Source organism: Oncorhynchus keta, chromosome 34 (genome assembly GCF_023373465.1).
Source record: "Oncorhynchus keta strain PuntledgeMale-10-30-2019 chromosome 34, Oket_V2, whole genome shotgun sequence".
Lineage (NCBI taxonomy): Eukaryota > Metazoa > Chordata > Actinopteri > Salmoniformes > Salmonidae > Oncorhynchus > Oncorhynchus keta.
In genome coordinates, this window is record NC_068454.1 from 36983103 (window position 1) to 37006373 (window position 23271).

Here is a 23271-nt window from a genome sequence, read left to right on the forward strand (position 1 = left end):
TCCCGTGGAGGAAGTAAACAAAGCCTGGTACCAGATCTGTTTGTGCTCTTGCCGTCGTATATGCTGTCATTGTTGAGCCAAGAGTGACAGGGACTGACAGGGAGCATAATAGCACAAACAAACCGGCTCTCAGGCTGAATTAGACAGTGATTGATGAAATGTTTTCTGCGCCTCTTCTTCTGTGTGTGCAGGGACACAACATCTTCTCCAACCTGTCGTCTAGAGAATACGGTGACCTCATGCAGCTTTTGAAACAGTCCATCCTGGCCACAGACCTCACTCTATACTTTGAGTATGTACCTTATTGTATCCGGCTGATGGGATTTGATATAGACATATTTGACGATATCGTCTCATACAGCATAAAGCGTAGAGCAGTCAGTTATTTGTTTTGTCAATATTATAGCGGGTTTCATCTTCTTTCTTTCTTTTTTTACATACCAACGTGACGTACAGGTAAGAATGCATTGTTTATATTCTCATGGTCCCAGCTCTTGGTTAGATAACAAATATTCTAGTCTGTACTGCCTCCTTGTGGATTGTATATCACTCACACGAGAATGAACAAAATGGCCTAGAATTCATCCTTCCTCTCTTTTAGGAACAGGAACACGTTTTTTGAGCTGGTCAACAAAGGCGAATACAATTGGAACGTGAAAGGCCACAGAGACATGTGTAGGTAAGTAAATCATTGTGATGCAGAAAACGTGTTTCTTTTGAGGGCATTGTGTGTGTTTCAACTGAGATTACGAATGTCTGACTGAACTTTCACAGGTCCATGTTGATGACAGCATGTGACTTGGGGGCCGTCACCAAACCCTGGGAAATATCACGCAAGGTAAAAAGGGCAGGCTATTTCATTCACGCACACCGGAAAAGTGTACATTAGGATATTGTGAATACTCTCAGGTATTGTAGAAGTCCTTGTATTCTCTCATGCTAACAGTTGTTCTGATGTTCTCCTGTTAGGTGGCAGAACTGGTCACCAGCGAGTTTTTTGAGCAGGGGGACAGAGAGAGATCTGAACTGAAGCTCACCCCATCTGTGAGTTCATCATCATATGAGCAAATCTCACTGTTGTTTTTGGGCTATATAAAGCCTATGACATAGGCAGTGGTGAAAGTAAGGCTGTATGGTTCGGTACGGCGTCCCGGCAAAATTAATAGTGTGGGTACACTGTACAGGTAAAACATGTTTTATTTCACCTTTATTTAACCAGGTAGGCCAGTTGAGAACAAGTTCTCATTTACAACTGCGACCTGGCCAAGATAAAGCAAAGCAGTGCGACAAAAACAACAACACCGACTTACACGTGGATAAACAAATGTACAGTCAATAACACAATATAAAAATCTGTATACAGTGTGTGCAAATGAGGTAAGGCAATAAATAGGCCAATAGTGGCAAAGTGATGACAATTTAGCAATTTACACTGGAGTGATAGATGTGCAAGTAGAAATACTGGTGTGCAAAAGAGCAGGAAAACAAAAACAAATAAGGAGATGAGGTAGGTAGTTGGTTGGATGGGCTATTTACAGATGGGCTATTTACAGATGGACTGTGTACAGCTGCAGTGTAAGCTGCTCTGACAGCTGACGCTTAAAGTTAGTGAGGGAGATATAAGTCTCCAACTTCAGTGATTTTTTCAATTCGTTCCAGTCATTGGCAGCAGAGAACTGGAAGGAAAGGCGGCCAAAGTAGGTGTTGGCTTTGGGGATGACCAGGGAAATATACCTACCTGCTGGAGCGTGTGCTACGGGTGGATGTTGCTATGGTGACCAGTGAGCTGTGATAAGGCGGAGCTTTACCTAGCAAAGACTTATAGATGACCTGGAGCCAGTGGGTTTGACAACGGATATGTAGCGAGGACCAGCCAACGAGAGCATACGGGTCGCAGTGGTGGGTAGTATATGGGGCTTTGGTGACGAAATGGATGGCACTGTGATAGACTGCATCCAATTTACTGAGTAGAGTGTTGGAGGCTATTTTGTAAATGACATCGCCAAAGTCAAGGATTGGTAGGATAGTCAGTTTTACGAGGGTATGTTTGGCAGCATGAGTGAAGGAGGCTTTGTTGTGAAATAGGAAGCCGATTCTAGATTTAATTTAGGATTGGAGATGCTTAATATGAGTCTGGAAGGAGAGTTTACAGTCTAGCCAGACACCTAAATATTTATAGTTGTGCACATATTCTAAGTCAGAACCGTCCGGAGTAGTGATGCTAGTTGGGCGGGCGGGTGCCGGCAGCGATTGGTTGAAGAGCATGCATTTAGTTTTACTAGCATCTAAGAGCAATTGGAGGCCACGGAAGGAGTGTTGTATGGTGTTGAAGCTTGTTTGGTGGTTTGTTAACACAGTGTCCAAAGAAGGGCCAGATGTATACAGAATGGTGTCGTCTGCGTAGAGGTGGATCAAAGAATCACCCGCAGCAAGATCGACATCATTGATATATACAGAGAAAAGAGTCGGCCCGAGAATTGAACCCTGTGGCACCCTCATAGAGACTGCCAGAGGTCCGGACAACAGGCCCTCTGATTTGACACACTGAACTCTATCTCAGAAGTAGTTAGTGAACCAGGCGAGGCAGTCATTAGAGAAACCGAGGTTGTTGAGTCTTCCTATAAGAATGCTGTGATTGACAGAGTCGAAATCCTTGGCCAGGTTGATGAAGACGGCTGCACAGTACTGTCTTTTATTGATGGTTGTTATAATATCGTTTAGAACCTTGAGCGTGGCTGAGGTCCACCCGTGACCAACTCTGAAACCAGATTGCATAGCGGAGAAGGTATGGTGGGATTCGGAATGGTCGGTGATCTGTTTGTTCACTTGGCTTTCAAAGACTTTAGAAAGGCAGGGCATGATGGATATAATCTGTAACAGTTTGGGTCTAGAGTGTCTCCCCCTTTGAAGAGGGGGATGACCGCGGCCGCTTTCCAATCTTTAGGAATCTCAGACGATGCGAAAGAGAGGTTGAACAGGCTAGTAATAGGGGTTGCAACAATGAGAGATTGTTAGAAAGAGAGGGTCCAGATTGTCTAGCCCAGCTGATTTGTAGGGATCCAGATTTTGCAGCTCTTTCAGAACACCAGCTGTCTGGATTTGGGTGAAGGAGAAGCGGAGGGGGGCTATCACAATATATTTTTTTTTAAATCAAGAAAACTGTAGGCTTTTACACCATTATTTATCATTACTGCATGTCAGAGGCATGGAAAATGAAAACATGGCCTTGAAAACCGGTGGTATAGCCTTACGCTCCGAAAGGCGATGTGGTTCGACAAGAAGCTTGTGCACACATAAGAGGTTCTGCACCGGGAAAGAAATTCAATCTACTCTCACCCCCGGCCATAGGATTTATAGTCCAGACATGGTTCACTTGTTACATAGAGCTTGCATCACACTGTGTGAGAGAGGAGAGTTGTCAACTCCTACATAGTGTCCCTCTACAGTAGGGTTCCCTAACTGAAACCCAAGTTTTCAGAGCAAAATTGTTTAATTGTTGGACTGTCAAAAAAACACCAGCAAATCAGCTCCAAGTGATTTGAATACTGATCCAAAGTATTCCCACGCATAACAGAGAGATATACTGTATGTGATCGTATATACAAATGTAAGCAAGGTTTGAAATGATTATGTTTTAATCAAATATTATATCTGTTTGGGCTTCTTATGCTCTAAAATTGATTTGGAATTATATTCTGTCCCTCTGACCATCCGCTCAAGAAAAATAATCTCGTTGATGATCCCTGCTCTACAGTACCTTAAGCAGTATTTGGACTAGGTTTTTAATTAGGCGGCTCTGTATGTCCTAGAATAATGCTCCTGCACAAGCCTGTTACCAAACACGTACAACATCAATTAAACCTCTGCCCCTGTCTATAGTTTACAGAAAGAAGTGACAATGACACCTTCCTCTAATCCCATTGGCTGCCGTGTCCTTCTAACCTGTATACAACAGGGGCCATAAAATGTATCATAACTCTTCCATGAATGATTTTTTAAAATCCTGCAAGATAATCCTAGATAAATATAGATTCAGTGTCTTACTTTGGTCAGCCTTGACATGAGGCAACCCATCGTTCTACACTGAGTGTACAAAACATTAGGAACACCTTCCCAATATTGAGCTGCATCCCTTTTTGCCCTCAGAACAGCCTCAATGTTGACTCCAATGCTTCCCACAGTTGTGTCAAGTTTGATGGATGTCCTTTGGGTGGTGGACCATTCTTGATACACACAGGAAACTGTTGACAGTGAAAAACCCAGCAGCGTTGCAGTTCTTGACACACTCAAACCGGTGTGCCTGGCACCTACTACCATACCCTGTTCAAAGGCACTTAAATTTTGGCCCATTCACCCTCTGAATGGCACACCGACTCTTTTCTCTGTATATATCAATGATGTTGCTCTTGCTGCGGGCGATTCCCTGATCCACCTCTACGCAGACGACACCATTCTGTATACTTCCGGCCCGTCATTGGACACTGTGCTATCAAACCTCCAAATGAGCTTCAATGCCATACAGCACTCCTTCCGTGGCCTCCAACTGCTCTTAAACGCGAGTAAAACCAAATCATTTACATTTACATGCATGCTTTTCAACCGATCGCTGCCTGCACCCGCATGCCCGACTAGCATCACCACCCTGGATGGTTCCGACCTTGAATATGTACCTAGGTGTCTGGCTAGACTGCAAACTCTCCTTCCAGACTCACATCAAACATCTCCAATCGAAAATCAAATCAAGAGTCGGCTTTCTATTCCGCAACAAAGCCTCCTTCACTCACGCTGCCAAGCTTACCCTAGTAAAACTGACTATCCTACCGATCCTCGACTTCGGCGATGTCATCTACAAAATAGCTTCCAACACTCTACTCAGCAAACTGGATGCAGTCTATCACAGTGCCATCCGTTTTGTCACTAAAGCACCTTATACCACCCACCACTGCGACTTGTATGCTCTAGTCGGCTGGCCCTCACTACATATTCGTCGCCAGACCCACTGGCTCCAGGTCATCTACAAGTCCATGCTAGGTAAAGCTCCGCCTTATCTCAGTTCACTGGTCACGATGGCAACACCCATCCGTAGCACGCGCTCCAGCAGGTGTATCTCACTGATCATCCCTAAAGCCAACACCTCATTTGGCCGCCTTTCATTCCAGTACTCTGCTGCCTGTGACTGGAACGAATTGCAAAAATCGCTGAAGTTGGAGACTTTTATCTCCCTCACAAACTTCAAACATCAGCTATCCGAGCAGCTAACCGATCGCTGCAGCTGTACATAGTCTATAGGTAAATAGCCCACCCATTTTCACCTACCTCATTCCCATACTGTTTTTATACTGTTTTTATTTATTTACTTTTCTGCTCTTTTGCACACCAATATCTCTACCTGTACATGACCATCTGATCATTTATCACTCCAGTGTTAATCTGCAAAATTGTATTATTCGCCTACCTCCTCATGCCTTTTGCACACATTGTATATAGACTGCCCATTTTTTTCTACTGTGTTATTGACTTGCTAATTGTTTACTCCATGTGTAACTCTGTGTTGTCTGTTCACACTGCTATGCTTTATCTTGGCCAGGTCACAGTTGCAAATGAGAACTTGTTCTCAACTAGCCTACCTGGTTAAATAAAGGTGAAATAAAAAATAAATAAAAAATACACAATCCATGTCTCAATTGTCTCAAGGCTTAAAAACCCTTCATGTACACTGATTGAAGTGGATTTAACAGGTGGCACCAATAACAGATCATAGATTTCACCTGGATTCACCTGGTCAGTCAGTCTATGTCATGGAAAGAGCAGGTGTTCTTAATGTTTTGTGCACTCAGTGTATATTCTACATGTATAAGTCCTGTATTCAAAGCCAATGCACTAAAATAGAAGAGTTGCTGGTGTTTTATTTTGGAGCTTTGAAGTCCAAACAGTGCTGAAGGTTCTTAGGGAGGAGAGCAGAGTAGCGTCCGTCTGTAATTACTGCCAGTTGACTAATCATGCCCGGCCACATTGGTTCCCCTCTGAAGTAGCTAGCTAATGCACTTGCCTCAGGTTGCTTTGCAGCCTGTGTCAAACCCTTTAGCGCTGAGCGTGTGTGTGGGCGTTGTGAATTAAATATTCAACTCAATATTCAAGCGTAGCCCAGTAACTATCTGTGAAGCACAGCCTCTCTCTCTCTCTCTCTCTGTGTGTCTCTCTCTCTCTCTCTCTGTGTGTCTCTCTCTCTGTGTCTCTCTCTCTCTCTCTGTGTGTCTCTCTCCCTCTCTCGCTCTCTCTGGGGCCTCAGAAGTTCATGCAGCAAGAGAGGAGACTGAGGCAGAATGGAAAATAGGAACTGGAATGAACTTGTTTGGCATAATGGTAAAGGGTGCATTTTATGCATTCAGTTCTACAACAGTTCTATTGCAGTACTGAAGTGTACATTCATGTTCTAGGACTAGGAGCCACTCCCCCTTTTTCTCATACTCTTATTTGGCTGTTTTCACAACCACAATTATCGGCGCAGTTGTTGGCGTTGGCGTGAAAGGGCTGGGTTTTGATGAATTAACAAGTTGTGGGTGTGTCGAGGCTTGGCCCCTCACCGGCTAATCAGGATGTGGTCCATGGCTAAATAAGTTGTTGCTTCAAGTTGTGTATATTTACAGTCTTTTATGTATTGCCTTGGAATCAAATCCAATTCCAATGTTGACCTATCCCATCTATTCTAAATATGTTAACTTGAACCTGTTTGGAGTCCACATTGTTCTAAGAAATTGCATAGCTTCAATGTAGAAATATACTGATATAGAGGCTAGGCCTGCTGTGAATTACATTATGGCTGAGAATGGACATGCCAAAGGTTTTCAAAAAGTAAGATTCAATTAATTATTCATAAGACCTAAAAAAAGAGATTTGAATCAAATTCTTAACAAAACAAAACAACTTGTTTTAAATATGCTATATCTAAGTACACGTCCAGGCTCCATAATTGGTTCCCATGCCCATATAATATTAAAACAACACAGACTGTGGAGGATTTTACTCACATCTAAACTTTTCATAATGGCCGGACAAAGATCCAATATAAAGAGAAAGGGAGAATGTCCACTCACCGTTGTCCTGCTCCCAAATATAATGTTTTATAGACATAATGGAAACATCTTACAGATCGCGTTCACACTTCTCCAGAAGTGGCGTGCCACGGACGTTCTCACCATAAAACCAGGACAGTGAATCTTTGTAATAAATTTGGTTTTAATACAATTCGATGAAAAACAAGCAACCTGTTGTTGTTTTTTCAACAACAAATAAATACATTCTAAAATTGCTAGCATCAAAAAAGGAACAACGCATTACTGTTGAACCAGCCTTCGTTGTAGTAGGCCTATAGGGTACGGGTAGCCTACGGAGGGCTTGCGTTTAAAGAATAGGAAACGGAAAACAAACAATTGTTACAGGAAAAGAACTTCTAAATAGGAGGGTCACTGGTATTCACAGAGGGTTTCATCTCTCGTTTCGTGATGGGCATGGACACATGTAGCCTACATCACGGAGGGGGTTTTACACACGTCCAAAACATAACTCAAATAATGTAGGTCTGCCTACAATACATAGATAAACAGGGCATGTCAGCTCACTGTTTTACTCCTCACAAACGTCATATTTTAATAAAACTTTGGTGAATAAGATTTATTTCCAAGCGGCCTCACGAGCCAAACACTATATCAACAGTCTAGACTAGCCTACTTGATTAAATTGGGCAGGACAAAAACAAAACAGCCTTCGTTTAAAAAAAAAATATTGAACCTTAATTTAAACTAATCAAGTCAGTTAAGAACAAATTCTTGTTTACAATGACGGCCTACCCCGGCAAAACCCGGACGACGCTGGGCCTATTGTGCCCTGCCCAATGGGACTCCCAATCACGCCCGGATGTGATACAGGCTGGATTCGAACCACAGGTGTCCGAGCTGTGTGCTAGTATTTTAGTGCATAAGCCTAAACTTTAGGGCTTAATTGTACACATGTCAAATAGCCTACACAGCCAATCGCCAAATAATGCTTTTGGGAACGGGCAGAAAGCCAAATAATGCTTTTGGGAACGGGCAGAAAGCCAAATAATGCTTTTGGGAACGGGCAGAAAGCCAAATAATGCTTTTGGGAACGGGCAGAAAGCCAAATAATGCTTTTGGGAACGGGCAGAAAGCCAAATAATGCTTTTGGGAAAGGACAGAAAGCCAAATAATGCTTTTGGGAATGGGCAGAAAGCCAAATAATGCTTTTGGGAACGGGCAGAAAGCCAAATAATGCTTTTGGGAACGGGCAGAAAGCCAAATAATGCTTTTGGGAACGGGCAGAAAGCCAAATAATGCTTTTGGGAACGGGCAGAAAGCCAAATAATGCTTTTGGGAACGGGCAGAAAGCCAAATAATGCTTTTGGGAACGGGCAGAAAGCCAAATAATGCTTTTGGGAACGGGCAGAAAGCCAAATAATGCTTTTGGGAACAGGCAGAAAGCCAAATAATGCTTTTGGGAAAGGACAGAAAGCCAAATAATGCTTTTGGGAACGGGCAGAAAGCCAAATAATGCTTTTGGGAACGGGCAGAAAGCCAAATAATGCTTTTGGGAACGGGCAGAAAGCCAAATAATGCTTTTGGGAACAGGCAGAAAGCCAAATAATGCTTTTGGGAAAGGACAGAAAGCCAAATAATGCTTTTGGGAAAGGACAGAAAGCCAAATAATGCTTTTGGGAAAGGACAGAAAGCCAAATAATGCTTTTGGGAAAGGACAGAAAGCCAAATAATGCTTTTGGGAACAGGCAGAAAGCCAAATAATGCTTTTGGGAAAGGACAGAAAAAGTTAATACTGCAGTGACACCTCTTGCATTGAGATGCAGTATCTTAGACCACTGCGCCACTCGGGAGCCCCCTCTCATTAAGAGGAGGGAAGGGTATGCTTGGTTTTTAATAAAATATACAGTATCCAGGCACTAAAAGCACATCTTGTCCCATGTGCAGATGGGCTGTGTTTGTCACGGCTGGATAAGCTGCATTTCCGCTGTCAAAGTTCATGCCATAACCAACTGTGTTACCGCTAAAACCAGCTTTTGGTTGGTCTTAAACATCCTGACCAGCACTGCCTGAAATTAGAACTTTAAGGTGTGTGTTTAAGGATACACCTTAAATATATCCACCCCTCCCATCTGAGAGCAAGCATGCTGATGTTAGACAGATAAATTGCCGAACCTGGCGTTAGGGCTGGAAAATGCCAGTGTGACAGTTTTTAAATGACGAAATTGCAAACTAACGTGCGTTTGACACGAGAGCGCCGCCTTAACGCCAGAAATAGAGCCATATATGTTATTCTCAGAGGTAGACTGGCTCTGGCAGCCTAAACAGACAAAAACTAAGTCTAAACGTGAATCGATTCCCAATTGCAATACGGTTCTAGAAACATAAAGCTCTTTACTTTTATATCACATTAAAATGAATTCACAAATGCAAAATATACATTTACCGGAACATTGCTAGATAGCTAGTTAGCACAGGTGGTCCCTCGATCTTCTATCTCTCTTCCGGAAACACTTGCTGTAACATGAAGATGTGACCGTTTGGAAACACTAACCCTATAAAGGTGTATCAATTTAACCTTTTCTTTTTTGGAAATTATTTCTTGCTGATATGAAAGATAAAGTCCTTGTGATTCCAAAAGCGTACCGCAGGCGGTGTGTGTTAATGTTGAGACCGAGTATCTGGGCTCTTATGTGTAATGTAATGGAACTGAGAATCATGATCCAGGGCTAGTGTGTCTGTAGGAAGGAAGTGGAACAAACAGTGAAGGAATCATGAGGCTTAATCGTGTGTTTGTGTTCCAGGCCATTTTTGATCGAAACCGGAAGGACGAGTTGCCGGGGCTGCAGCTGGAGTGGATCGATGGGATCTGTACTCCGCTTTATGAGGTAATCCTCCGCAATGCCACCACAGCCTCCCCAAACCCTAAGGGACTCAATCTACTGCTCTCACTACCACCAAGCACCACTAGCCGCCAAATAGCCCCCTCTACAGAGGAGGCCGTCCTTCGCCTGTCATTGTCCCTAATGACGGCAGCAGTGGAAATGTCACTGCAGTAAACATTCTTTTCCTTTTAGAGACACCTCTTAGAAAAATAAGGTATTTTTTAAAATCTCTGAAATAACTCCAAGGACGTGTACTATCTATTTGAGAATACTGCACTAGAATGAGACCTCGTTTCCGGATCTTGAGAATGCCAAGGCAAACAAATGAATGAGGGAAGCATTGACGTTAGTGATGATGATACAGTATATTACATGCTTAACTCCCTTTAATGCAGGTATAGTGTGCCTCAACTGCACAGCACTGAAAGAGGGAATGAATAGGGAGAGTCAGCTCTGTGCTCTCATTGTGTGCATGCGTGCGTGGGTGGGTGGGTGCGGATGAGCCAGGTCATGACGTCTGCGGCAGTGAGTGTGTGTGGGAGACCGAGGAAGACTGGATGACTGACTTCCAGGGAAGATCAAGGCCACTGATAAAGACAAAGAGAGTTAGAGGCCAAGAGCACAAAGCAAACAAGTGAGAAATACAGGGAATGCCATACAGTATGCAGACAGTTACAGACATGATTTTTGCCAGATCAACGCTGCCAAAAAATAAAAAATAAACGAAATATGTTTTCACATATATTTTGATTGACAAACGTAGGCCTGCTGTATTGTAATATTAGGACAAATATGCTTTCAAACGTTTAATTCATGAGCAACTTGTGTTCAAAGTGATGGTAGACTGCCATTTTTTCCCCCTACTGCTTTGAAAGCTCTACATTATTAGAACAAAGGGATTTGCTTTCTGTGTGTCTTTAGATGCAGTCTCACACAGTGGCCTGCAAATGCTCATGTTTAGAGAATGCAGATATACAGCTCACAACCATACCGCCACCAATTAGAGGAGAGAGAGAGAGGGGAGCAGGAGGAAGTTCAGAGGCGCCAGGGGTTTGTGTCTGTGGGAGGAAGAGCATCTCACTGATCTCCTTCTCCTCGTGCTACTGTGTGGCATATTAATCCCGCGTTATGTAACCTCCCATCTTCAAAGCCTACCAGATAACCATGGCACTCCGTCTTTATCCCCACTCGTTCCGTCTACTGCACTGGAATACTGATGCTGGAACAAGATAGAGGGGTTTTTAGAATGAATGAGGAAAGAGAAGAGAGACATTGGCAGGATCCTAGTTGGAAATCCTCCTCTATTCTCCAGCTGTACTAGTCAAACTCAGAGAGATTAAGTTGATCACAGAGTGGGTTTGTCCATCCAAGGAACGTGGTGCTATTGCAGCACCACACACAAGGTGCAATGTCAACTCCCAGACAGGAGTCAGTCTTTACTGAACCCTCACCATCTGTGGATGTGGAGACTGAGTGCTCTAACAACAACCTGCCATGGCGACTAGAAGGGAGCTGGTCCTGTGTAGTGTACGGCCGAGTCCCAAATGGCATCCTATTCCATATGACTTTGGTTAAAAAAAAGTGCACTATATAGGGAATAAGGTACCATTTGGGACGTACCCTATGGTTCTGGTAATGGTAGAACTGTATGAATCAATGTGTCTGGAGCGCTTCAAAATTCGAAGTGGAAACACACCATTTGGAATATTTCATGTTCACTATGGAATGTTGTGGACATACGGTCACTAGGTTCTAGTTAGAAGTGCAAACTAAAAGCCGTCTCTGGAAATGATTATGCATAGCATATGAATGAGAGGCCATGTGGCACCTTTTGATCATGTAAATGTAGTCTTGACTGCTGAACTGCACCCAATTAGAAAGCATAACTTCAGTGTACCACTGCAACTGTTGTGTGAGTTTGTGAGTGCACCCTCTGAACACACGTGCTTTTCAAATCCCCCTAGCGGTTGTAACAGGTTTGACAGTTTCAGGCAACAAGCAGTTCCGTAGATCATTTTCTGTCATGAGATTGTACTGATTTGACTCATAAAACATGTATGGAGATGCGCCACGGTCCAGCGGTAACTGCACACTGGCGGGGATGATGAGATACTGAGCACATACCTCATAGACCATTCTTGTAGCGTTTTATAACATTGTGAGTTATTCCACTCATATATATGAGTGGAATAACTGTGTATTGCGTCCTATGTCGCTATGTGTCTTGCATGCCCCAGCCCATCACCACATATAAAGTTCCCTATCCGGATATAAAAGTTATGTGAATTGAATTGATAGCATAAATTAAATGATCCCCTGTTGTCGTGGCGATGTGTACAGTATCTCTTCCTAAATGGCGGCTTTATGTTTTGTGTCTGTTGTGGAAAGTGTTTGAAACATGGGTTAATTAGTGTGCAATGGGAAGCCAAGTGATTTAGATCATATTTAAAGGAGCCTAAATGCAGTGTAAAGAGAAGAGAACCCCCCACGTCTCTGAGGTAATTCATTAAAGGCTGTATGAAAGGCAATGTGTCACAGTGACTGAATTGTCGTTTACAATTCCACAGCAAGAATGACACTAGTAACTAATTACAGTCCAGTAAGTCATTTTTTCTTCATATTAACCCAGTGAGTACCGTCCAACGCTGACAACTATGGACGTTGAAAAGATGTTGAAATTTGGTCTGTCCACAGATGTCCGGTCGAGACCGGACTTGATTCAGCCTAAACATAGACGTCTATGATTGGTTGAGATTTGTTCCGGACCCGTTCTTGATTTAGCCCCAAAAAAGACATCTATGATTGGTTCAGATCAAATCAAATCAAATGTTATTAGTCACAGGCGCCGAATACAACCTTACAGTGAAATGCTAACTTACGACCCCCTAACCAACAATGAGGTTAAAAAATGTATATAAAAAATAAGAATAAGAAATAAAAGTAACAAGTAATGAAAGAGATATGGTCCAAGTTTTGACAGCACAGTACAGTAGAGCATGTATTCCCAAACAGGGGTACACGTAATACCGTCCGGGGTACGCCAAATAAAAATTATTCACATTTTCAAACTACATATATATTTTCCAACGGTGCTAAGGTGAGGTTTTTCTCTCTCCTGAGTAGCCACGTTTCACTGCCAAAAATAAAATTCACCCATCTAGTGTTCAGCGAAATAACAACACAATGTCAAATACAGGTATCCTAGTCAAATAATTAACATCCAATCACATTAACCGTTACTCTCTCACGGGAAACCTTCACTCGTGCGCAGACATTTAGAAACAAAACATGACAATTTGAAAAATAAGCCACTAAAGTTTTTTGAGCGAGAATAAAGACGACTTTTGAGTAGTAAGACATGTATAAAAGCAACAGATACCATACCTCTCAGAATGCCTGACAGCATGAAAGACGTTTTGGACACTACAGTGAGAATGGTTAACTTTCTTAAAGCAAGGCCCCTGAACTCTCATGTATTTTCTGCATTATGCAATGATATTGGCAGCGACCTTTTAGCGCTGTTACAACACACAGAAGTGAGCTGGTTATCAAGAGTTTGTATTGACACTTTTTTTTTTAATTGCGAGACGAGCTTAAAGTTTTCTTTACTGACCATAATTTTCCCTTGTCTGACCGCTTGCATGATGAAGAGTTTCTCACACGACTGGCCTATCTGGGTGATGATTTTTCTCGCCTGAATGATCTGAATCTAGGATTACAGTGTGACTCTCCGCAACTATATTCATTGTGCGGGACAAAATTGAGGCTATGATTAAGAAATTGGAGCTCTTTCCTGTGTGCATTAACAAGGACAACACACAGGTCTTTGCATCATTGTGTGATTTTTTTATGTGCAAATGAACTCAATCTTACGGACAATGTCAAGAGGGGGTACGCAGCTGTAGGTTTAATGTTTGAAGGGGTACGGGACTATAAAAAGTTTGGGAACAACTGCAGTAGAGGACAGCACAGTTACGTTTAGTAACAAGTAGAGTACAGTAGAGTACAGTGTAATGTTCTGTATGTTACTGTACTGTACCCTACTGTACTCTACTGCACTAAACTGTACTGCATGGCAATGTGCTCTACTGTAGCCTATTGTACATATCAGGGTGGCAGGTAACTTAGCAGTCAGATGCACATTTTTTGTATGGTGAATAATGTATTACGTGGAAGATGGTCTTCATTTATCTCACTTTATAACACCCTGCCTCTTCTCTCTCTCCCTTCTTGCTCTCTTCTCCCCCTCGCTCTCTTCTCCCTTTCGCTCTCTTCTCCCTCTCTCCAGACATTGGTGAAAATAAACCCCAAGCTCCAGCCAATGGTTGACTTGATCCAGGCTAACAGGGCCAAGTGGGGGGAGCTAAACAAAGAGAGACAACGCAGCCAGAGTGAGTCCAAACCCACAAGCCATTGCAGCAGTGACACCACAGAAACAAGAACTTGTTCTTTGGGCGACACACCTTGCAACACACCTTGCTGTGCAGGTGACCCTCCCAAACCGGCAAGCTAGCTCCTGCTGACCTCTCCAGGCAATATTTCCTCCGCCTCTTAGCTTCTTTACTCTTTAATGCAGCCTGCAGAATAGGCAGTGCAGTGCAGTGCAGTGCAGAGATTTCTTGGGCTCTGCTTGCTTTTGCCACTAGAGATGGGCTTTAGACTGTCGCCACGGTCAAGGTGTTTCCTGCTCCTTCCACAGCTACTTCCTGTGTGGGAAACAGAGAGAGCTGTGTCTGACATGTTAGTCAGAGCAGCGCAGCTAGTTATTCCTCTGACCATTGCAAGTGTGAGGAAACTTCAGACCTCTGTGTCAGAATGGCAAACAGTGATAAGGCAGATGTAGGAGAAAGCTGCAACCTCACTACAAGGTGCATGGAGTGTATGTAGAGAGGACCTAACTGTTGTTTTTCTGTACCGTCATTATGCCATCCCTTACGTTGCTTTCGATATCTGTTGCTAGAATATTGTTCTTGGGGGGGGTGGTTACTCTTTTTTTTTTTTTTTTTTGTACATATGACATTTGAAGAGATGGTACTTGCAAGTGCAGTTGTTGATTTGGATGCTTGGCTGATTTGGAGTCATGACGTTAGCTAGTGTTGAGGGTCAAGGTGTTGGGAACCAGCAGGGCCTGTGGCTACGCTTGCAATGCAAATCGTTCGCTCCACTCCACTCCTTGTGCCTTGTTTGAAAGCCCTTATGAAAAATGCATGGCGTCTTCACACACTGAGATTCTTCTATAGTTTTGAGAGATTCTATTTGACCATTCTGAGTTTGGTCTTGATCCCCTGTCTCAGTTAGAGAGTATTTAATATATGTAAGTTACGTTAGAAGTATTACTGACCCAGAAGAGTCGTTTTATAAGCCACATGATTGGGAAAGAGATCAATCACACACATAGACAATGTGCCTTTGCAAAATTGTTCTGATCATGTCATGTTTTATGAATAATTTGCCAATTTACAATTAGGCTCCCATCCCATTGGTTTACTAATTTCAACGATGTGCTTGTTTTTAGTCTATGGCCTTTAGATGGCCGCTGCAGGTTGATTCAACAGAGAATGGCTATATATTCTGCTGAAGCTATTTCAGCTGAGGGAAAGGTGCATCGGGAATGTCACACAAATAGTGTAATGGCAGCTCATTCCTTACTAGTGTACCTCAGAAAACCATGTCAGTACATAACACAACTAGGTATTCACACCAAAAATATCGAAACGTACAATTGTTCTAAACTATTAACACGTTTGGATCCCTTTAGAACAGAACGTGTCCGTGCTGTAGCCGCATTAGGTTCCATGTTGACGTTTTATTTGGGGTATGAATTGTTGTAGCTTTGTTCATTGGAGTTTAAACATGTAGCTGTGCGCATCGTGTGGCATGGATCTTTGTGCTGCTGTATTTGAGTTGAAACAACTTGACGATGGGAAATTGAATTGCATGAGGTGTGACTACAGTATTGAAATCAAACTGCTATGGTTGTAGCAAACAAAAACGTGAGCCAACAAATACCTCGTATTTTGAACATTATTATTAATATGCATTTGACTATTTCATTTAATTGCATGGATTATACAATTGCATCATGTTTGGTGAAGTATTAACATTGCTGTAATATTTTTATTACATTTGGTTTCAAATGTGGCCAATTTTTACTTGGTACTGTCTTCTTTAGCATTTGGAAACAGCTTATTGTATTTCTTCATATTTTCCCTCTGTTACCACCAATGGTTTATATATACACTAGACGACTGACAGGGAGCGCTGTTTTGAAGCCACCTCACCTCCATCTTGGCACTCCCCCACCGGCGTAAAAAATATTTTGGATTGTATGGAAATGCATTTATTAATGTTTACCTTTGATTTAGGCAAGTCTATTCTATTACAGACACCTTAATGCATACTTTTAAAGTATATTATGTCAGCTAAACATACACATTTTAAATAAATAACACAAATAAAAACATGTTCCTTAAAGTATCATTTTTAAGTTCAAAACAAATATTCAAATAAATGCAATTTTGTCCTTGAAACATTTGAATTGAAATACTGTCGAAATCCATTCATTCCTATGGAGGACTGCTCCCACTGGGGAGTGCTAATATGGCCGACCAGCTGCTTCAAGCCTCTCATTGGCCAATACATAGCATAGCAATTCAGGGTTTATATACATCATTGGTTACTACTCTTTTCTCATTAAGCTAGGTGAACTTGATGGACCTATACAGGCATGTTACTGGAAAATGTGCAATGTTTTTGTTAAGTTGAAATAAAAATGTGCTGCTAGTTGTCTGTGCCTTCATTATTTTGTAAGGCTGTGTAAGGGATTCCATTCTCTAATGAAGAGTACACATGCACAATTTTGTCCTGTTACCATACTGACCCCATGTGGACAAATGGGTATATAGGAATAAAGAGGATGGATGCAATCTGAACAGTCGCATTGGAGAATTCCAGCACTGTCTCCTTATCGAGTGTCTGATTACCTGCTGAGCAGTGATTCCAATCAGGACTAAGTTGGAAATGTGTCTGCACAAGACCTACTGTAGAAATAACGGAGAAATATTCACATCTGGTGGTATACATTCCAAAGTGTGTATTAGTAACACCTTCCTAATGTTGCACCCCGTTTGCCCTCAGGACAGCCTCAATTCAGCTGGACATGGACTCCACAAGGTGTTTTCCCACGTTGACTCCAATGCTTCCCACAGTGGGTCAAGTTGACTGGATGTCCTTTGTGTGGTGGACCAGTATTGATACACAGGGGAAACTGTTGAGTGTGAATAACCCAGCAGTGGTGCAGTTTTTGACACACTCAAACCGGTGCACCAGGCACTTACTACCACACCCTGTTCAAAGGCACTGAAATCTTTGTCTTGTTCATTCACCCTCAGAATGGCACACATACACAATCCATGTCTCAATATCTTAAAAATCCTTCTTCAACTAGTCTCCTCCCCTTGATGGGCAAGTACAATGATTGAAGAGGATTTAACAAGTTACATCAATGAGGGATCATAGGTTTCACCTGGTCAGCCTGTCTTGGAAAGGTGTACACTCAAGTGTAAAATCAGGGCGATGGTGGTGGCATAGAAATCAACATGGATTATCCTTTGTGATGAATCTCTCTCTGGAAGATTGGGATTGCTACATATCTGAACATAGCTGTTCCCCAGATAAGTGCTGTGTTCATGTTGACGTCAGCCACAGCAGCAGCAGTGGGTGGGTGGGTGGGTGGGTGGGTGGGTGAGTGGGTGAGTGGGAGGATGAATCTCAGGGGAGCTGCTCGAGATACCTTTGACTGGAAGCACAGAAAGGATGTGTGTTACAGCAACTCCTCCGTTCTGGATTACCTTGAGCTTGAAGAAGGTAGTCAATTGGCGTGTCTTAAGAGGACGAGTGGGCGGCCAAACAATGCCTGTATCTTTATGAGGACCGGGCCCTTTGCTCTGCTGACCGTCAAGCCCTCTCTCTCTGTGTGTGTGTGTGTGTGGGAGAGAAAATGTGTGTTCTGACATCACCTGTATGCGAGAGACAAGCAGTGACACTTCCTGTCAATTGGATACAGTATTTCCATTCAACTGATGTGTCAATCTACAAGACAACTGCTCATTTTTATTTCAATTTATTGCACAAACAGTATTAACAAAATGTACTTGAATGTTAATACTATCAAGTGGAAAATAACAAACATTCAAATTTCAAGCTCTCATTAAGTTCTCTTTCGATACCATCACAAGAAATAAAAGCATGAAACTGATCAGAAAATACTGTCTGGAACCCCACCATTTCCTTCATTGACGTTTCATCGAGGCAAAATGTTTATTGTAGCTGGAGATGAGAAACTTGGGTAGGAAGGTGGCATGGGGTGACACAATGCACTGTGGGAAAGCTGTGAGGCTAGCTTGGGAACAGGAGGAACAAAGTCATACAGTAGTAGTGACAGGAAAATGGTCGCAACAACATTTCATGTATCTTTCTCTAGCACCGCACAGTAGATTCCATGTCTGCGAGTTCAGGATTGGCCACAACATCAACACGTGCCTCCAAAAGAGAGGCCAAACTTAGCTACACAATCATCGTTAAGTGACAAAAGGTACAACTTTGTTTGACTCAAATGTATCCTTTCAAACAAAACCATAATACTGGGACACTCACCAGACTAGCGATGAATTCTGATGTATTTGTGTGTAAATACATCGAAATACAAGAAACTTATTTTGAAGTCGTGACAATTGTAATGACATTTTAATTAAGTTTTGTCTGATATGAACAGGAATAAGTACTGTACATGTAATTCTTACAGTAACAGTTATACATTTTTGGATATTTCTAGAGATGGTTTCTGGGTATTTGCATATATGAATAATAAAAAAAGTATCATCAGGATATATAAATGTTAATGCCATACTAAATGTATTTAACTATACAACATGTACAAACATATACATCCAGTATGTTTGCATGGTGAAAGGGTTGTGTGAAAAGTCTTTGGTACAAACATGGGCATTGGGATTCAGTTGTCTGTAACCTGTTAACACTAAAGTACACACTAAAGCATGTAAGATCCAAGTATATTGGCTTTGTCCACAAACTGAACTCTATATGACAAGCAAAGACCATGCAAGGTTAAAATGTAGTTCAGAAAAGACAAAAACAATAATTATATGTGTTGATAGATGCATCATCTAACCTTGTCATAGTTTCTTCAATGACAGTTTAACGTAATAGCTAAGGTTTTCGGGTCGGGACGTTTGAACCCTGAGGTCAATTTTCAGTAGGCACCACTCAAGCATAATGTAAGTACTCCTAGGGTAGGTAACATGTTCAGATCCAAACAAAATACACAGCTCCGGTGGCAATAATTCATCGTTCTAAGTCATAACTAAAAAGGCATGAGGGCTTGAGTTGAGAAACAAAGACCAATTGGAAACAGAGAAATCTCTAATGAAGGACACGGTCATTATTAGGGAAGAAACAGGATGCCATAAGAAAGACAAACCAGTCAAGCTTCCAGTCGGTAACCTTTGCACCTGGAGTATATGAGGAGGAAAGGGAGACGTCTTCAGAAAGGCACAGGGATTTAGAGTGCGTTCATCTCAGACTTACTGCTAAAGTAGTGCCAAACACAGGTGAATAAACAACGTGTACAAATACAAATTAAGTTAGTGAAGATGGCATAAATCGTAGGAAACAATTCATGAATTAATAAATGGCAACCATGGGATCACAAAAGTTAGCTCGCATCATGTACAGCATTGAAAGGCCATTCCTATAGCGTGCTGTACACGTGACTGAAACGAGCAACAGTACACAATCACCGTACTGTAGTTAGTATGATACACTCTGGAAAGGGCCGAGGCCTTTGAAACTATGATCGTCAAAAATGAATCATAGACGATTATTGTTACCCGCCTGCAACAGAATGTTGCGCGAGGAAAGTGAAAGGTGACCGGCTTATTGCTTTCCTCAAGAACCAGACAGACACTCTAGGAATGGAACCACGTCTGACGATGACAGCGCAACTCAAGTCATACAGAAGGAGGCGGGGGGGGGCGTTTATATTTCTTTTCGTGTCAATTTCACATTTTAGTAACTGTTAAAGCCAGTTGCACGAGAGGCTGTGAGAAAAGGTGTGAAGATAAAAAGGTGGAAAACAAAGCCAGAAGTAAATTAGAGGAGGTTCCGGTTGCCGAAAATGTTATCTGGGTCCACATAATCCTTGACGGACTGGAGCATCCCGACACCCAAGCTGGAGATGCTCTCCTTCATCCACTCCTTCCGAAGTTTCCCAACTGGGGGAGAGAGAGAGAGAGAGAGAGAGAGAGAGAGAAAAAAATAAACACAAAAGAAAGGAGAAATCAGCACGCCTGATTGCGCAGCAGGCTGCTTGGGAGCCAATCAATCTTGTGAGAGTGAGTGAATAAACAGAAGGTGATAAATGCTTTTATTCAGAGAGGAGAAATGTTTTGCATGGCATGATTTATGGAGCCCAGCAGCCTATCAAACTCATTAGGCCCTGTGTGTTCCCCGAGGAGGTGCCGGCTGGCCGCCGTATGCACGCCCCGCTCTGCCTCTCCCTCCCGCATTCCCTGAGCAGGCTTCCACTACCTTATCATCACCCCCCCACACAGACGCCACCACGGTGTGTGGGGTGCGTGTTCTCCTCAGGCTGACCAGCACAGCCCTACAGTCCCAGCGCGCCACGCTCACCCGCTCCACACACACACACCGCCATCCTTCTGACCCTGGCCACTGACTGTGCAGGTGACGCGGGGACACAATGGTCCTCTGTCATGGCTCTGGCCACAGGCCCACTGTGAGGAGGCTCCTGTTGAGGAGCTGGAGAGCCCAGACCAGCGCTCTGCCAGCTGGCCAGACAGACAGACAGACACACTCCAGAGTCCCCCCAGTCTTGCCAGGGCCGCAGCAGGGAGCCTGGAGCCTCTGGGAGAGGGACAGGTTCTCACTGGTCCCTGGCACACAGTCAACACCAGAGCATGGCTGGAAACCAGGAGCATTCATGGGACTGGCACCACATTGAAACTGCTACAGAATTGTTCAATCCACTATCAGTTTTAGAATGACAAACCCCCCACATGTTCCACAACAGGTCACAGCAACCTCACTCCTTTTGTCTGATAACACACAATTCATTCAGAAAGTAAATAACAAACAGAGAGAGTTGAGGAACCTGTGCTGAGATCAGAGTCAATCTGAAAGCGACATTGGATCTTTGAAGAGGGGAAACCAGGCAGTCTGTTTGTTCTGGGTAAACATCAAGCGTAAGGTCGCAATTTCTTGGAAAAGCACACACAGCTATCTTCTTTCCACTAGTCTAAAAACAGCCCTGAGAATGGAATGATCTTCAACAGGTGCCATTGAAATGAGTACATGCGTTGGAAGCTCCTGCAGGTAATGTGCAGATATAACCATCAGAGATTAGATAAGAGTAAGGCAACAAATTTAACAGCGCAAGATAGAAAAGGGGCGCTCACATACCATCCCTTCCCCCGTAACTGAACTGCCCCACCCTGTCTCTACGTCGCTGGCATTGAAGAGAGCCAGCCCAGCCTCCCATGTTAAATGGGGGGAGTTGAGAGAAAGGGGGTGGGCGGGGGGGTGACTGAGACCTGGAGCATGGGGGAGGCTTGGGCGCCATGCTATCAGCGACGCCGAGGCGGAGCAGCAAGGGGATACAGATGGAAATCAGCCATGGGGCCACAGAGGGCCGTCTCCTGACAAGACAGGACAAACAGGGGGGCCACGCCACGCACACCCAGATGGTGACAGTGGGACCAGTCAGTCACCCAATCCGCTGCTACCCAATAACTAACAAAGTGGCCTGCTCTCCTCCTCCTCCCTCCTTCTCCCCTCCCTCGTCCCACCTCCATCTCTCAGGAAGGAGAGAAAACAGAAGGTGCCGGGACTGCATCATTGCCTCCATCACAGTGATAATTTACACATCTATCTTGTCATTTTCCCTCCTTTTCGCCTGCTATTGCAATCAATCTACCCTGGGTTTGGCCATACAGCTGAGACATACAAAGAGGAGCAGGCAGGCACTTATTTTGGAAATGAATGAGAAACACCGAGGTCTAGAAACAGCGGATATTTCTGTGTACCTCTGGGAGACGGCCCAACAACGAGAGCTATGGCTAATGAACGGAAAATAAGCTAATTCAACTCATTTTTCTTGGTTTCCAGCTGCGCTTCTCGGTGACCTGTGTAGTAGTAGTGCAGTTGACCGGCGGCATTTAGGCCGACATTCTATAGAGTCACGCGGTCAGGAGGAGCTGCCTCCCTGCTCTTCTGGAGCACCCCCCCCCCGTGTGGAGTATAGCCTTGCCACTCAGTCTCTCTGTGTGCACTGGCCTGTTTAAACAACTGGAGACCGGGACATGAAAGAGAGGGTAGTGTAGTGGGCCTGTGTCTCTCTGATATGAACAGGGACAAGTCCAGTGGGGTGAGTGTCTGAAGAACCAGGGCTGTTTCTAAGTTTACACTGACGGATGACTCTCAACCTGACTGGTGTGTCAACAGCTCTGCTCCTGCTAAAACATGTTTCCTTTTACATTCTACTCTGACACAACAGTGACCACCTTCGAGCTAAACATTGGGGCTAGAACATTAAAGCAATAGAAGATATTGTCATGAATAGATGGTATGTGACGACTTCTAAAATGTCCTTAAACCGGCCTGTCAAATCCAGCCCACATATATTTGTGTAAAAATGTAGTTGTGTTGTAGCAAGAGTGTATTAAGCTGCAGGGATGGATAGTGGAGAACTGGAGATAGAGGGTTACACACACACACACACACACACACACACACACACACACAACAAACAAAACACTCCACTCACCCAGAGCCACTACACACACGCGCGCCCTGGGCAGCCTGACCTGGTGTTAACACAGGTTAGAAAAATGTATATTTCCTGCGGTGGCCTCCCACCTCGTCCTCCCCGACTACATCTGTTTTGTTTGATACACAAAACCCAGTGAAACTAGCTCCATTTGTCACGCGGTGATTGTGGGCAGACAAACCGGCCTGTCCTCGCTCAGATAGCAGACCCAGCTGTTATTAATCACAATTACAGAGTGGGCCTCGCACCGAGAAGCTGCATCAATATCCCCTCTCCCCCCTGGCCCCACACCCCCCTGCTCAGCCCCGGGTGGCCCACCGATTGGAGGTCAGTAAATACCGGGCGATAACACCGGCATCATTTACCCTGGCCTATTGCCTTCCAGTATTAGCAATCTTCTAATTTTTAACCTTCCCCGCCTTCGGGAGAAATTGTGATTTAATATCGCAGCTGATTCACTGCATGCTGT

The 23271-nt window shown here is 43.5% G+C and overlaps 2 protein-coding genes across 3 annotated transcripts in view; one reads left to right on the top strand and one right to left on the bottom strand.

Annotated features, from left to right (window-relative positions):
* Positions 1–16720, top strand: part of pde11a (phosphodiesterase 11a) — a 57639-nt gene extending 40919 nt beyond the window's left edge. Inside the window, exons 15-20 of the mRNA XM_035750023.2 lie at positions 192–292; positions 602–679; positions 775–838; positions 970–1044; positions 9857–9940; positions 14226–16720. Coding sequence (XP_035605916.1) covers positions 192–292; positions 602–679; positions 775–838; positions 970–1044; positions 9857–9940; positions 14226–14450 — 627 coding nt within the window. The 3' untranslated portion in view covers positions 14451–16720. The remainder of the gene's footprint in view (positions 1–191; positions 293–601; positions 680–774; positions 839–969; positions 1045–9856; positions 9941–14225) is intronic.
* A 1309-nt stretch (positions 16721–18029) lies between these two features.
* The window catches only part of agps (alkylglycerone phosphate synthase), a 52186-nt gene continuing 46944 nt past the window's right edge, over positions 18030–23271 (bottom strand). For both annotated transcript variants that reach the window (XM_052493782.1, XM_052493781.1), the window contains one exon: positions 18030–20229. In XM_052493782.1, the coding sequence (XP_052349742.1) occupies positions 20136–20229 (94 nt within the window). In that variant the 3' untranslated portion in view covers positions 18030–20135. The remainder of the gene's footprint in view (positions 20230–23271) is intronic.